This window comes from Branchiostoma floridae, chromosome 7, assembly GCF_000003815.2.
Source record: "Branchiostoma floridae strain S238N-H82 chromosome 7, Bfl_VNyyK, whole genome shotgun sequence".
In the NCBI taxonomy this organism is placed as follows: domain Eukaryota; kingdom Metazoa; phylum Chordata; class Leptocardii; order Amphioxiformes; family Branchiostomatidae; genus Branchiostoma; species Branchiostoma floridae.
Window position 1 is genome coordinate 23,769,624 of NC_049985.1, and position 16,715 is coordinate 23,786,338.

Consider the following 16,715-nt stretch of genomic DNA (forward strand, 5'->3'; position numbering starts at 1 on the left):
TACCATAATAAATAGCATAAATCATTCACAACTGAGGCTTTTAAAAGATGCCTCTTACAGTCACAAAGCACTGTATTTATCTATCTACAGCAATCACTGGACAAATGTAAAAAGAAGAAATTGCTGAACAAATATTGTTGAATTCGTTTACGAAAAACATACATACACAGCCAGCTGGAGTTCCGGAGGAAACCACAAAGGTAACCATTTTCGAACGTGACCTTTGTTTTCGCAACCGTTGCTCACCTACTAAAACAAAAGAAGTTACCTAAACAACCTTTCCAGACATGCTGTTGACCTACATAAACAACCACGCCACAAGCGCTTCACTTCAGCACAAAACAAACAAACAAATAAACTTCTTGGCGAATGTAAAAAAGTTCGTGTGTTTGAGATTTATTTAATACCCGCCCCAGAGTGCACTATCTAAATCTATCATATCATTCACCTAGTACCGAAGGCTTACACAGCACCCCAAATAATTCCTGCATCACACATACGGCAGAATAAATATTGATTTAGCCACCGTTGCGGCATGGCTATTGAAAGTCACTTCATACCTCACAGCAATAAAGCATACCCAAACGCATACATGTCTTGACCTAAATCTGTCAATCTTTATATCCTTGAGTAATGAAAATTTGAAATTGTGATTCTCTTCTCATATGACACTAAACTTAATAACAGATCTGGATTTATTATAAAAAAAAGTAATCTTCGTGTCATCTTTTATGTCTATGGAAGCTTCTGGAGTCGTTTGAAGTGTGGAATCTGATGATGTGATGAGATGCAATGCTACAGGGTCGTCTGTAGGTCTGCTTTTATCACATTTTGGCATAGAAGTCAGACGATATGCCGCCGAGTAGTTTCTTCTGTCCAGCATAATTTAAGACCTGTCTAAAGCTAAGGGCTCAACCCGCCTAATGGCACACAAAGTTTTGCCTGCACGTCAAGCTCTATACAGCGTGTCTGCGTGCTCGAAAATCCGTCGGGCTCCTACGGGTTCGTACGGAGCCGGTGTCACAGCGTTCTCGCCCCCTGCAGCTGGTATTCCCATTATTGCATATACCTGAGTTTCGACATAAGATGTATTTCATTGTATTCACCTGTCCTCAAGCAACCTATATATCTCCAATATGAAGTCTCTAGTATGAATTGACCACAAAAGAACTATGTAATGTGACAGTCTTTCTTGATTATGCAAATAAGGTATTCATAAAGTATTGCACCGAACAAGGTATGGCATGTTACGGTAATAAGGTGCCATATAGGTACCGGGTAACACACCAGCTATGTTGCTCCCCGGTGCAGTAAAGTACCAGGTAGCGCACCTAATATGTAGTAACCAGCTGCTCTTGCGACCTCTCCGAGAAGTACTAGTAATGTTCTTTGGGGGGGGGGGGGGCGCTAAAGGGGGCGAAAACGCTAGTTATCTCGCCCCCCAGGGGGGGGGGGGGGGCAAAAACCCTTGGACCCCGGTACTTACCACTTACGGATCCCAAAAGATTGCCCACGTTTTGACACGTAAACAGCACGTATTTTTACGTACGGCGGGTTGACGTTAACGTTGTGCCCTTAGCTTAACGCGCTCCGAAAGCACTGGTACTACACACACGACCAGAAACACCTTAGTACTGGCACGACAAGATGTTTATCTCAAAAGACCTAGCCCAACAAGCTACTGCTATGTTTATTCGTACCCAAGCACATTCACATTGGTACCAGCCCCTCCAACTTTGTCCTGCCACTTGCTACACAATGTAATAGAACAAAACAAGGTGTCAGCTACTTTACCAATAACAATAGCGACAGCGTTCTGGTCCAGGTCATTGAATTAATTTGTCAAGAGAAGAACAAGAAGGGTAAGAGGACAAAAAGGAGAAAAAACAATATGGTCTTTGAAGATGAACATAGTTAGCTACTTTACCAGTATGCATAGCGACAGACTTCTAGTCCAGGACATTCAGCTTATTTGTCAGGAGAAGAAGAAGAGGAAGAAGAGGAAAACTGTATATGATTGCCATCTATGAAGGTGAACATAATGATGAATGCACCAATAATGTCCATGAGTATTCGACTGGCACAACTAAAAGACAAACGAGGAAAAAGAGGTGTAGTACACGATCCGTACGAGACTACATCAATGGGGAACGTGACAGACGGCAGATAGCCAGGAATATTCGACTCAAACTATATACATGCTCTTACTCAAACACATTCATATGGTGACCAGCAGCTCTGGCTCTGTCCTGTCACTTGCCACACAATGTAATCGTACACCACAGGGTGTCAGCTACTGTACCAATAACCATAGTGACAGTCTTCTGGTCACGATCCTTGAACGTATTTGTCAGAAGAAAAAGAAGAGGACGAACAGGAAACGGAGCAAAAACAATATGCTTGCCGTCTTGGAAGGTGAACATAATGATGAATGCACCAAAAATTTCCATGAGTATTCGACTGGCACAACTAAAAGACAAACGAGGAAGGGAATTACAGTACACGACCCGTAAAATACTTAATCAGTAGTGGTGGACGTGACAGACGGCAGACAACCAGGCGTATTTGACTCACAAACTAAATACACGTACATGCTTAGTTTATTCTCACACAAACACATTTTTATGGTGACCAGCCCCTCCAGCTTTGTCTTGCCACTTGCTACACAAGTAATCGAACACCACAGGGTGTCGATTACTTTACGAGTATGCATAGCGTCAGACTTCTAGCCCAGGCCATTTAGCATATTTGTCAGGAGAAGAAGAAGATGAAGACGAAACTATATGCTTCCCTTCTATGAAGGTGAGCATGACGAATGCACCAATTTCCCCCGAGTATTCGAATCACTTTGTTGAAGACGAATGGGGTAGGGAGATGCAGTACACGACCCTCATACGACCGTACACTCAGTAGTGGTATACGTGACAGACGGCAGACAATCAGGCGTGGTTGACTCATGGCAGTCCTTACAGACCTTCACATTGCAGGGGCGCACAGTAGTGCCTGATAAATTAACCGCATGGTTCCGCTGACGAGGCGGGGAGGCAGTTAGTGCTGATGGGATTTTCACGGGCACTGAAAGGGGCTACTCGGGTCAGAACGCTGATGATGATGATCAAAGTGAAGTAAGGACTGGTAGGAGATGGTGGGATAGATACAGATGGTTCTAAGGCTACTCACTCTTAACCTGTTTCCTGTAGACTATTTTTGGCCAGCCCCCCCCCCCCCCCACCATTTTTTCTTCAATCTATGCTGTGACCACACCTCATCATTAGCAGCTGTGTTGACATTTTACAATACATCACGCTGGGGAGTATCGGTGAGGTGAGGGGGTTACTTTTCGTTTGGAGGTCTTCAAGTCTCTGGGATTTACAATGTCTTGTGGTAGACAGTTCCATAGCTTAACTGTGGCTTGGAGAAAAGTTATTTTGTGACAGGAGGAGGTTGACATGACAGGTTCTATGGCTGCACTGTATAGGGATATCGATGATGACTTCATTAAATAAGTCAAACTTGACCTGCTCTGCGCTGCTGCTGTAGATTTACTCCCCCATCCGATGGGCTTTGCAGTGGTATGCAGTTTTTACATGAGAAATACCCGAAACTCATAACAACACAGCTCAGCATGACAAGGGTTAAATATCGTCTTCCTCTATATAAACAGACTCAGTATCACAAGGGTTAAACATGTTCTCTCTATATATAACAGCCTCAGCAAGACAAGGGTTAAGTCAGCTCAACTGTGGTGTTTACACTGTAATAGGTAGCGTAAAGAATAGACTTATAGGTGTGAAGACAAAGGCTCATTACATCTGGGGAAATCAAGGGGATTCCTTCAATCGATATGGTCGTACATAAAGCAGGAGTGGGACAGGGAAAGAGACGTTTGAAAATTGAAACTTACGTAGAATAATAAGGACAAGACAGAAAATAGAGGAGCTGGCTACTTCAATGTCTATTTCGAGAGCTAAGAATCGTTTCATCTATGCCACCAGGAAGGGAACAAAGCATGCAACATTACCGAAGGGCGGTCGTTGAGTAGATACTTCAGATTCCTACGTCCGCCACGTATTTATGGAAACGTTCAGGTTGTAAAAGGCAAGCGCGTCGCCCGTACTGGCACGTACGTGGGGCGAATCCTCAGCCCGGTGGCACACAAATTAAAAGTTTTGCCTGCACGTGCACGTAAAGTTTTACGGCATGACTGCGTGCTCCAAAATCCGTCGGATTCCCTACGAGTTCGTACGGAGGCGGTACTTACCACTTACGGATCCCAAAAGATTGCCCACGTTTTGGCACGTACAGCGGGTTGTGTAGTCACATCTGTCGCAAGAAACTGTTTTGTTTCAGCTTAGACGTTCCGACCAAAATGCCACGTTACTGATTATTATTGATTAAACAAAATCTGATCTGTATCTGTAAACCATTTATACACCATACGTAAAGGTATGCTTTAAAAATGCCCTAAAGCATAATGTACGATAAGGTTTAAGATTAATTTTTGTGTTGTAACTGTATCTTTATTTAATTAATACTACAACTACTAATAATGATAATAAGGTGCTCTTCTGTTTGCCCATTTATATTCATATCTTACGTCTGCTTATTTAATTGCTTATCAATCACCCTTATGGTTACGGTTTGTGATCTAGGCCTCATTCGAAGAGCTGGAATTACAGTAGGCAATTTACCACTAGATTAATTCTGTACATAATGATTTCAAACTAACAGTCATAGGCAGTCCAATTAGAAATGAAATGAAGTATTTTACATGTGGTTCAATGACTAAAAAGATTTCAGTTTATCATAAGTGATGAAATGCTTCCTTAATTTGAAACAAAATCAATTTGTTACATCGTGCGCTTGAGTGGCGCTATAACCGCACTCAACAAGTGCTATTTCTAATGATTCCGATGTCAAACAGTCTCTGGCCTGACAGATTTAAAATTATGACCGTTCCCGCACCAAGAAGCATTGGCATAATGTAATGGTGTGGTGTCTCGTCTAGACCCCGAAGGTGCTTGGCTCGAATCTCCTGACATGCCCCAATGACTTTATGCACAACGCTACATGGCTTCCCTCAGTTCGCTCAGAAATATGAGTATCTCGGATAAATAGGACGTCAAATGGAAATCCCATATTTGGGGAAAGATATATTTCGAGCACCTGAAAGAAACCACCAGACTTATCGAAAAGAGTAGGGGTCCATCACTGTGTGACTGGATAAAGTACTACTGTGTCCAGATATACAGCTTGTACCTATCTTCGGCTAGGTCCGTCCCTCAGATAGGACGTTAAATGGAGGTCCCGTGTATGGTTCTCCCCATACACGGGGCCTCCATCCACATCCCATGCAAGTTAAAGAACCCCCACACGCCCGATTGTGCGGTGTGTGTTGGTGCAAATCCTTCTGTAGGGAGTTGGTGATTCACTTCAAATCACCCGGATGGAGGCCTGGCGAACCTCTGTCTCGTATCAGCCACATGGTGAATTACATCATTCACCCGGACGGGAGACCTGGCGTATCCCCGTCTTGTAATCAGCCAGCGAAAGGGTATGTCACCCCGCATGCAAAGGGGCAGTATAACCCCGTCGTGTATAAACATGTGCGAACATGTGTGATCACGTCGACCGATGATGATGACACAGCTTGTACTCTTTAGTACAAACTTGGTGTGTTATGCCATTAGGCGGTTTACTGAGTATACCATAAACACTAACTATAAAGGACATCCCCTATTAAACAAAGCTGTTTTGATAAACACAGGGAGTTTACTTTTAATTTGATTAACGTAACGGAACAGGATCTGAATCATTTAATCTCAAAATCAATACATAAGGCACAATGTAAATTCTGGCATTAGCAGCAAATTAAAACTTCATCAAGCGTCTCAAGTCCCAAGGGGCACATTGCAGATTAAACTGTTAGCAACTCGCTTTAATTAGTAAGCTTATTAGAAAGCAGTGGTTGGCACACAAACATATTTCACTACGATTACTTATACCAAATGTGCTTTTCTTATCGTTTTCTAGGATTGTTTATCGGTGATTTCTTTTGTTGTTGTTGACTGCCATCTGATACAACATTATGCCGATCCGTTACAGCGAATCTATTCTATATTGCCTTTACTATCATCTGTATGTAGAATCATATGACCAAGGAAGCGAACGTGAGATAGACAGGTTGGTTCAGTCTCGAGCGTTCCTGGCTTGATACTGTGTCCTTGGGAAAGGCACTATTTTACTTAATGGTCACAACTTAACAAGACCTGGATGTCATTTGAACATTTCAATGTGTGCCCTGAGGGCCATTTCAAGATTACAGGCTACATTGTAACTGTTGCAGCCTCTCTTCTCCCCAGGTCAGAAACATCATGATTGAGACCAGCTCACTATGAGTGAGGACTAACTGACCTAATAGGCGATGCAGGGGTTACGAACCAGGGGTACTCGGAAGGGCTTCACTTGACACAACTTTCTTCTCACCCAGGTGTAAAAACGTGTACCTAACTTAGGGAGGTAAAAGATGGTGGAAGGAGAGAACTGAGATCCGCCTTCCAAAACCATTACCTGAGTTCGTTTGGGGAGGTGAAAGCCAATTGAAGGAGAGGGATGGGCTCCACCTTCCAATACCGTACCCTAGACACAGTGAATAACAACTCATTGCCCTTATGACCTTTGAAAGCCATTTACCTCTACCCACCTTTAGTACCTATCCATTATCCAAAAATTACCTTGTACGTCGGAGAGCAAGAACAAACGAATAGTCTAACATGTGTTATTGATCGGTTCATTATTTCCTGTCTCTTGAAGGAGGCAAGAAGTCTAGCCGAACGAAAATTTGCCTGGTTTCTCAAAGAATTTCACATTAAGAATGATTTATTTTTTAAGCGTTGTGTTTTTTTCGATCATGATGTTGCATTTTGCATGATATTATAACAGTTATGAAATCAATGGTTACACAATTATGAAATCAAGGATCACAGATCTAAAACGGCTTGCACGGTAAAAAAACGTACATGCATTTGTGAGACGAGGAGGCTGAAGATAAATACAGTGAACCGTGAATACAAACAATCACTTGGCAAACTGTAGTCAGCAAAAATCAACTAACTAACTACGGACTCCACTAGTGACTAGTTGCTGACCAAAGAATCCGTATCAAAATAACATTTTGTTTGCCTTGCCGTTTGCATATGTCCACCAGGCCAATCTATGTGTGTCTTTGCTAACCAAAAAATAAATGAAAAATATGTTGTACATTTACTCGGAGATCTATCAATGCACTGAAGCCAATCTTTAAACACACCTTAAAGCATGCGTAAAGAAGGTTTTATGAAAGCCTGTCTTTGAGTATGATTTACGGATTGTCAACGTGTGACTAAAGGTCAGATTTTGTGTAGTGTACAAATTGAATATATTTCTAACAAACAAACAAGGTAAATATTGTATATCGCTATCATGAATACCAACGTTCCTCGATCCTTTGACTAAATCAACATTTAGTTTTGCCCACTGCGCGCGTTTAAAGACGTAAACCTTATATAAGAGACATGTAGATCATTAGGTCCTACTCAATACATCATTGTTTCTCAATTCCGTTATGTCAAGGTCGTTTAGCGATGTGACAACTACATGGCACAACAAAAATGGCGATAAAACACGACTAAGCTATGAGTTAGCTGGCTGAAGACATGTATCTATGAAGGGGCAATCAAAGTAGGAAACAAGTACACGATAAAGTACCCACTAGAACTAGTCGCGCGCACTATAAAAACACTGTTAATAAACTGAATACACACAAAATAACTTCTAAAATTTAACAATATCAGCCCATGTTAAATTCAATATATTCGAAAGACCTGACTGAAGTTAGGTTACAAAATTGATTCCATGAGTGATAAGATAAGAAAAAAAACTAATTTCTTTCTTCTTTGATATCGTATTAACAATTAGCCGTCTTGGTGTTTATCGCCCCTCATTTATGCGAAAAATATTTACGGTAAAGGAAGTGTCTATACGCGTAGGAAATGCATGGGGAGGGTCTGTCCGGGGCTAGCGAGTATCATCTTAATATTTGAAAAACACGGCGTGTAATTCATCATAATTGGACCAAACAAATCGTCTGCTGCATTATGTATGTATTCATCGGTACATTATCCATTGGAAAATAATGATTACCTTTTATAGTTTGGGGTTCTTTAAAGACCTTTTTTCCCCGAGAAAAGCATAACGCTGGAAAAGGGTATTTGTCTGCATTAAGTTGCTACTGCAGTACAAGCTTTAGTAGATCTTTCTTCCGAACCCACAATAACATCCTACAAAAGATCATACTTTGTCAACGTTTTAGACCGTTTTTGGATTGATTGATAGCCTAAGCACTGTTCTTGTTAGTGCGCCCATTTTACTCGCTGATAAACGATTTACAAGTCGTGTGTACAAGCTAATCTGTTATTTCATTTCACACTTCAGTGGGCAGAGCACGCAATTATGCCATGAACGATTATACAAATAACATCTTTGACGGCTAGAAGATATATTCCTTCGCGCTTGCATTAGGCCGGTCGTGAGTTCGATCCCCGGTCGAGTCATACTTTCCAAAACAGTACATGCTGCTTTCTCTGCTTAGCACTTGGCACTAATGAGGAAGAGTATGGGAGTTAAACACACATCACTACCAGCGAACTAGCCCCTGCTGTTTTGGCTTGCATAAATGTTTGGCCCAAGGGCTACAGAAATGGAGCTGGGCGCCACCCCTAAGCATCTTTTACATATGCACGGGCAAATTTAACTTGAAAGGCAGTGGCGTCCAATGACCAAGTGGCTATGCTGTCGGACACATGATCAACATATCACCGGTTCGTTTTATGACATAGCCTCTACCAGGCTACGCGGATCGGTGGTCTAATTGTAGAAATTGGACAAATAGTCTATAGTACGCTAGGGGAGTCGTCCGGCCAGAGGAGTATTTTCCTAACCAGCGGTGAGCCTGGTAGAGGTTTTCCTGGCATTCCTTTAAAAAAATTGGGTTCTTAATTTAGGTTGGGGAGTTGAAACGCGGTGAAATAAGAGGGATGGGCGCCGTTTTACAATACCGCGCCCAAGCCACAGTTGAGTAGATTAAAAAAAAAACACTGCCTCTAAGACCTAAAAATGTTATGGGGCTATCTATACCTTACTTCATCATAAGCACAACATACACTAATGTTCCCACGTACGCACAAAGTTAGATATTTCCTATTGACACAATGTATTAATTTGACCGTCAAGCTGAAATAGAAGAAAGCCTTACCTTTCAATGGCAACAGTAGAACCACGAGAATGGAGATACCGACGGCGAAGCTTTTCGGTCGTGCAGCAGACATCATTGTCCGTGGACTTGTGTTGAAACGTTACGGGGAAAAAATTACAGCTGAAGAAATGCTTTCATGCCCGTTGAACTATCGCTACTTCGGTTTTCCAGCTTCTAGCCAGTGTAGAGCGTGACCAATGCGCAACGTAACAAGATACGTTTCCGTCCAAGCGCACCTTATTCGAGACTTTGGCAAAAGCTCCAGAGACGTGGAAGAAATGCCAAGCTGAACATTAAGAAGCTCTTGGCAGCGTCTTGCTACTTAAGTCGATTGCTTCACTTTTGCTTGCATAAATCTGGTAAAGGGCGGTCGACCGGAGGGTATCTACTTGGCAGGAATACTCGAAGGCAGAATAAATCTGCCTGTTGGGGACGAGGGTGTCGTAAGCAAATGAAATGATGTACAGGTGAAGTTGGGTTGTGCCATTTCTGTAGTAAGGTGTGCATTGACTAACGCTGCGTTGCAATTTTCACCTCTAGATCTACATTTATCTGTTGAGTTTAATATGTTTATAAATTTCTTTAATGTTGATGTCTTATGAATGATATATAAACATGGCAGTAATCTTTAGAAAGCGGTGGTCAGGAGGACCCCACGAAGACAGTGGAACCTTCCAAAGAATATGTGCTATCCCTCTATGGGCCGTGTGTTTTATGGCAGTAATTACCAACCCTATAATTACCAAGGACAAATGTTACACTAAATTAATCTCTCCCTCGCGCTGTTGGGTACATAAATATTTGCAAAACTATTAATCAAACACCGTCTATTGAAAGTCAATGTTACTTCATCACTCCGTATTTATCATTACTTTATTTCGATAGCGATGTTATTCTATACTGTGCGCTCGTAAATGTATGTCTGCTGTGGCGTGACAGAAGGGTTTTGGACCATACCTCAGAATTCCTGTGTTCATATCCGTTGATATGTAAACGGTACTTAGTACAAGTACCAAGCTTTGGTTAGGGCCATCCCTCGGATAGGACGTTAAATGGAGGTTCCGTTTTCGAGTATGTTAAAGAACCAATAGACACCAAACGTACAGTGTGAAAAGGACTTATGTTCAATATCAAGGAAATACATGTACTAAGGAAATATATGTTTGCGAGTGGCTAATACTCAGTACCAAGGACAGGCATGTCTGTGAGTGGCTAATGTTCAGTACCAAGGACAGGTATGTTTGTTATTGACTAATGTTCAGTACCAAGGACGGGTATGTTTGTTATTGACTAATGCTCAGTACCTAGGACAGGTATATTTTTGAGTGACTAATCCTCAGCACCAAGGACAGGTATGTTTGTGAGTGGCTAGTATTCAGTACCAAGGACAGGTATGTTTGTGAGTGACTAATGCTCAGTACCAAGGACATGTATGTTTGTGAGTGGCTAATGCTCAGTACCAAGGACATGTATGTTTGTGAGTGGCTAATGCTCAGTACCAAGGACAGGCATGTCTGTGAGTGACTAATGCTCAGTACCAAGGACAGGCATGTTTGTGAGTGACTAATGCTCAGTACCAAGGACAGGTATGTTTTGAGTGGCTAGTATTCAGTACCAAGGACAGGTTTGTTTGTGAGTGAGTAGTGCTAAGTACAGATGTGCGTGTCTAATGTTCATCACATGTTTGTTGTACATGGTGTTCGCATTTTCCGAGTATTGTTTTTTTGTTTGTTTACGTATCGATTCATGCTGTTGGATCAAAAGCGCGGCCTTACAATGCCCAATGGAACTGCAGAATTTCGCAGTCAGGCATAATCCTATTTTTAAGCAATTTTATCGCGGACTTGCAGCTATATCAAAATGAACACATACAGGTTTGCTCAAGCAAAGACGAGATGCTTACAAGCAAATACAGCATATTTCTCCTATTTCCCTCCCAATGGAAAAATGGACTGTTCCTGGGCAAATTGATAATTAAAAAAAACATTTCTCCCCATAAGTGTTCTATTGCAAAGTCTTTAGTGTAATTTAATTCCCTATGCAGGAATACGCTATTACAAAGGAAAAATCATTTATTGGCCATTCCAAGAGCACATTTACTCAAACAGTGAATCACTTCAGTCCTAAATCGTTTTTCAATAAAGATAGCTTTTCAGCGACATATTTTTGTACCCTTGATCAGTTCCAAAGAACACATCTACTTCTAAAAATAAAGCTCGCAGTATCCCCCGTCCAAAATTGGGTTTTGAAAAGATATGTATAACCCTTTATAGAAATCGTACCCTCAATGTTTAATGGACCAGTCCAATGAAACGGTCCTTTGCATAATCATATCAGTTCAAAACTAAATTTTGAAAATGACACCTTCTGTGCAAGAATGAGCTCTTCCAAAAGAACCTCATCGTAAAATGAACAAATCAGAGTAACACGTCCACTCACAGATAGGACTGTCCAAATCAAATGTCAAGAGATGTGTAACTATGAGGGTTTTATCGGTCAATGATATAATTTTCCATAACTTTAACAAGATTACTGCAAGCTAGGTTTGTAACAGTTTAACCCTATTCAGACCGGGCTTTTTTGGTCATCCCTGGACCGGGGGGGGGGGGGCTTTTGAGGCCCTCCACTTCTAAGTCCTCTAACTCTTGAACGACGTGCCGTAGGGCCACCAAATTTTCAGGACGTGATATCGACATAATATCTGACGATTATTTGACGTTTGACGTTACGTTGACGTAAAATGACGTAATTATGACGTCATCAATTTGATTATATTGGCCGGACCCATGAAAAAAGGGTATTCTCAGACAACTTCAAGTTATACTACAAAAATGTAACAACAAGTGCAGATAACAGAATAATAATGTTTATTACGACTTGTATTGCCAATAGCAACATCGATGACGTCACAATGACGTCATAAAATGACGTCATGCACATCTAAGATACGAGTTAGGCTCCGCCATATTATATCCACTACCTTGAATTTTTAAAACTACTTTTTTTGCAACAAATTATCACAAAGGGCAATGGAAATAGACTAAATTCATTCATTTAGATGGTTTTTGATGAAAAAATACCAGGTAGTTACAAATTTTAAGGGATAATTAGCTTGTTATTCTTGATCTGGCCATACGGTCCGCCATCTTGGATTTTGGGCTGATGACGTCATCAAATTAGCATAATTTATGCATATATAATTATGAAAGATATGCTAAATAATATAAGATTTTATTTATGTCACAAAATAGCAGTAATATAGCAAATAAATGTGAAAAATACATTGTTAGAACCAAAAATAGTGATTTTTGGCAAAACTGCCTGTCAGCAAACGGTTGCCATGGCAACACGAAAAAATGGAAAATTTGTCACACTTCGTACAATTGTTGCCAACAATAGTTTAGGAAAACTCACCAAATTTGGTGGCTTTACCGTAAGCCGTTCTGGCGTTATAGGGCATCGAAGTTGGCGCGGGCCTCAAAAGCCCCCCCCCGGTCTGAATAGGGTTAAGTACTTAACTTCTTTTTGTATTTACGAAAGAAAGTCTGTCTACATATATTACAATAATACATTGTTACGTAATTTCTTTAGCGAAGTTTTGTCGCTCATTTGCAATTTTCCTGTCGGCTATGAATTTTTCATGAAAGGCCTTGAAACAGGTAAAAACTTCTGCCTACCTGAAAAAAGATTGAATGTTTTCTCTTCGTAAACACCCCAACTCGTACATCATTGCCACTGGTTTCCATGTATTGCTTAATATTAGATAAACTGACATTGTGCTGACAGGTGTATTTCTTAATTCACTACTGTAACAACAAAACTTAATATAGAAGAACAGGTGTCGAATTTGAATACAGTTAAGCCTGGATCTCTTTCCATTCTAAAATGTCATTTATATAAAGTAACGTTTGGTTACGTTTGAAAAGATTGGTAAATTCTCTGTTAAAAAGACACTTATGCATGACTAAAATTGTACAAATTTATCGCTTTGGTGTCAATTCTTCTGTGTTGTTTTTCTACATTACAAACTCTTACGAATAATTATTAAACAATTCAATGATTTTGCTTAGCCCATTTCTATAGTTAACAGTGCTACAATTTTTTTTTCGTCTTACTGTTACGCTTGACTGCGGTGGTTGAAGAACCGATGTACAGTGCAGTTGACAGTTTCGCCTGCTGCCTACAGACGTCCTGGAAAAATGTAAATTAGCAGTGATTTCATGTGGAAAGACATGTTTCCAACATGGTTCTCAAGATTTTCTAGAAGTTCAAGTCTGATTATCTTGTTTTTAATGTGTAGCAATATCATTTTCAAAGAATATCATTATCATAGAATACAAGAATAACTTTAGTGTAACATGTAGGAGCTTCTAGGAAGGCTAATCTTACTTCAAGAAAAAGTTCTGTAACGTAAATTGATGAAGAGAAATTATCGACTTGTTGACAGAATGTTTCTTGAACACAGAACGTTTAAAATTTCTTCTTTAAAAAGGAACGCGTCTCTGTGTAAGAAGAAAAATTAATAAAAGATATTTTGGTAATGTAGGAAATACCTGGAACAGCCTGGCATATGAAGCGATAAGGCCTGCCGCATGGTTCGTCGTTCCATTTGTCCTCCCAGGATTTGTATGAGCAGTAATGGACGCAATCTTCGTTCCCTCCATTGTTGTTTGGTTCTCCTGGAGCCCAGTGGTTGTAATCCCCAAGCGCAGTACCATCCATCCACTCAAAGCTTCCCTCTTCCCTCCGATCGTGCAGGCCGAACCAGTAGCAATTCTTGTCGCCCACGGACTTGTACAAGAAGAGCAGAAAGGCGTTGGTCTCGGCGTCACGGGGCATGGCGAGAGTGCCGCCGTCTTCACGACAGGCCGCGGCCGCTCCGCCGAAGGTCTTCTTTGTGTTGAAGAGCTTGTAGCAGATTCCACGCCATACTGCGTAACCTTCAGTACAAGGTACTGAAAACAACAATAGACAAAGGTATAGATATGCATGGCACTGAAAATGTTTTAGCATTCCATTACTGAGAAATATCTAATTGACTTCTTCAGGGCATGATAAATGTATGTTCTAATTAGGTTTTGTGGTTTTATTTGATAGAAGGATAACTTAAATTGATATGGGACCGTGAAGCAGGGGTACCTAGCTTTCGTCAATTCTCCCTAGCATCAAAAGCTATGCTTAACCAAACCTAAAAAACCTTAGCATGTCCAAAACAAAAGGATATTCTGCTACAGTACCATGAGGGCCCAAAATTAACATTACCTTCGTCATCCCAAGACCTACCTACATTCCAGTATCATTAGAATCGTTGCAGAATTTCGTCCAATAGGATATAAAAGATAGTACAGAAAAAAACTCAAACCCAACTTACTTATAGTCTTGCTTATCTCGTGAAGTCGTTTCTCCAAGGCAACGGTTCGATTTCGCTCAGTGTCCAGGGCGTGCTTCATGGTGTCAACAGTGGTGAACAGTTGGCGCATGTCTTCTTGGTCGCGTTTCAGGGCGTCGACGGTGGTCGAAAGTTGGTCAATGTCGTCTTGGTCACATTTCAAGGTGTCAGTCGTGGTAGGCAGTTGACGCATGTCGTCTTGGTCACGCTTCAAGGCTTCCACGATGGTGGACAGTTGACGCATGTGATCTTGGTTGCTCTTTAAGGCGTCAACAGTGGTGGACAGGCGAGAAATTTCCTATATACATACGTCAGAATATCAAAATTGAGAATAGATTGAGGGAAAACAGCACCATGTTTTGTGAAAAAAAACCTAAACTTTATCTAACCAACACCAAGTTTGATTGGGACTTACGCCAAATTTTTCATGCTAAGCACCATGTTCTGTCATTGTCCCCACTCAAAAAAAAAAAAACGAGTAACAGAAAAGTATTTAGTACCTTCTTATTGATGAACGTCAGAGGAGCGACTCCCACCGCAACAAGACTTAGTATCAGAGCAATCCCGGCCACAATGTAGTTGCGGTGGGAGAGTATAAAGCTACAGAGAGCATGGCGGCCGCGTCCTGCTCCTCCTGGATATGTGCGGTCTGCAGAAGAAATCATTAAAGTTGATTTTGGTAGATGGATAAAGTATAATATCGATGAATAAAAAAGGTGACAAAATAGCTGTAAAACACACAGTTATAGTAAGGATTTTAAAACAGGAGAATAAAAGGGAATTCACAGCCACTATAAAAATCGACTCACTGATGGCCTGTTTGTTTAACACCAGGTCCTTTAAAAGGGAGTTAAGTGAAGTTAGAACAAATCAGAAGCTGCCCACCATCTATACAGTAAAACAGTATATACTCTATTGTTGTCAATATTAATTAATTCGTTGTGTGGATAAAATAATGCCATAACATGCTGTTTTTGTCAGTGCGGGGAGGTAGGATACATTTTTCTGCACGCGGCAGACTAATTGTCCGGGCAAAGACAACTCATTTTTGTTACAACGATTGGTGTTTTGTAATTTATGTTATAGCTTTTGTTACTGATGACCTCTGACCCCTCCTCATTATTTTAAGTTCACTGAATTTACTTCAATTTCACATTCAGTTGACTTCAAGTTCTTCTCATGTTATACTTATTTACACTAATCTTGACTTCTGTTATTTGATTGGTTTGTAATTTCAAATCGACTCCTGAAAGAACGGATTTTCACTGTTAAGTTTAATTGGAGATCCCAATAAACAAACAAACAAACAAACAAACAAAAAACAAAGAGTTTAATCTGAGCTTGGACCATCCGAAATTAGGTGGGAGCGCCAAACCCTAATCCCTAGACTACATGGTACTCTATAACAACAAAGCAGAGTTGTTCAAAATCCGACTATTGATGTTTGCAACTGCACACAAGGACAACATCAATAAAACAGTTAAAACTGTGGGTTCTTTAATAGTTGACGTACCAGGATGTCCGTTGTGTAAATAATTGTCTAATAGTAGTACGCCAACAGAAATTCGGACGAACAAGTATTTCATTCTCTCCACCCAGTTCATGTATCGACACTGACAAGAACATTTGAAAGGCAAAGAAAACATAGACTTAATTATCTTATATGGGTGTTATCATATCATCGTTTTAAATGGAAACCCAGACGCAGCTTTGGAGAAATCTCAAAGCAGACGAATCAATCGGGGTTTTTGGTCAGTCTTTTGTCTCGTTTCTAACAAATTTTGTCTATGGATTTGCTTCTAGTAAAGTCGTGGACTTCAGAAAAGGCTACAGAAGACCAGACAAATAACGTCGACTGATTCATATTCTGTAGACTGTAAATATACCATATATGTTTATATATGTGTATACAAAACGCCAACAGAAATTATAATATGTACTTGTTTGTACGTCTTAACGTGGTGTATTGGTATGATAGTCTTTGCTAGTACTTGATAAAGTGCAGAAGATACACACTGGGAATGGAACCAATTT

At 40.6% G+C, this 16,715-nt stretch overlaps 1 protein-coding gene across 1 annotated transcript in view; it reads right to left on the reverse strand.

Annotated features, from left to right (window-relative positions):
* Nucleotides 1-16,715, reverse strand: part of LOC118420182 (neuronal acetylcholine receptor subunit alpha-9-like) — a 55,987-nt gene that overhangs the window by 37,727 nt on the left and 1,545 nt on the right. Inside the window, exons 2-4 of the mRNA XM_035826896.1 lie at nt 15,182-15,330; nt 14,664-14,979; nt 13,846-14,247 (exon numbers count right to left, since the gene is read on the reverse strand). Of these exons, the coding sequence (XP_035682789.1) occupies nt 13,846-14,247; nt 14,664-14,979; nt 15,182-15,330 (867 nt within the window). The remainder of the gene's footprint in view (nt 1-13,845; nt 14,248-14,663; nt 14,980-15,181; nt 15,331-16,715) is intronic.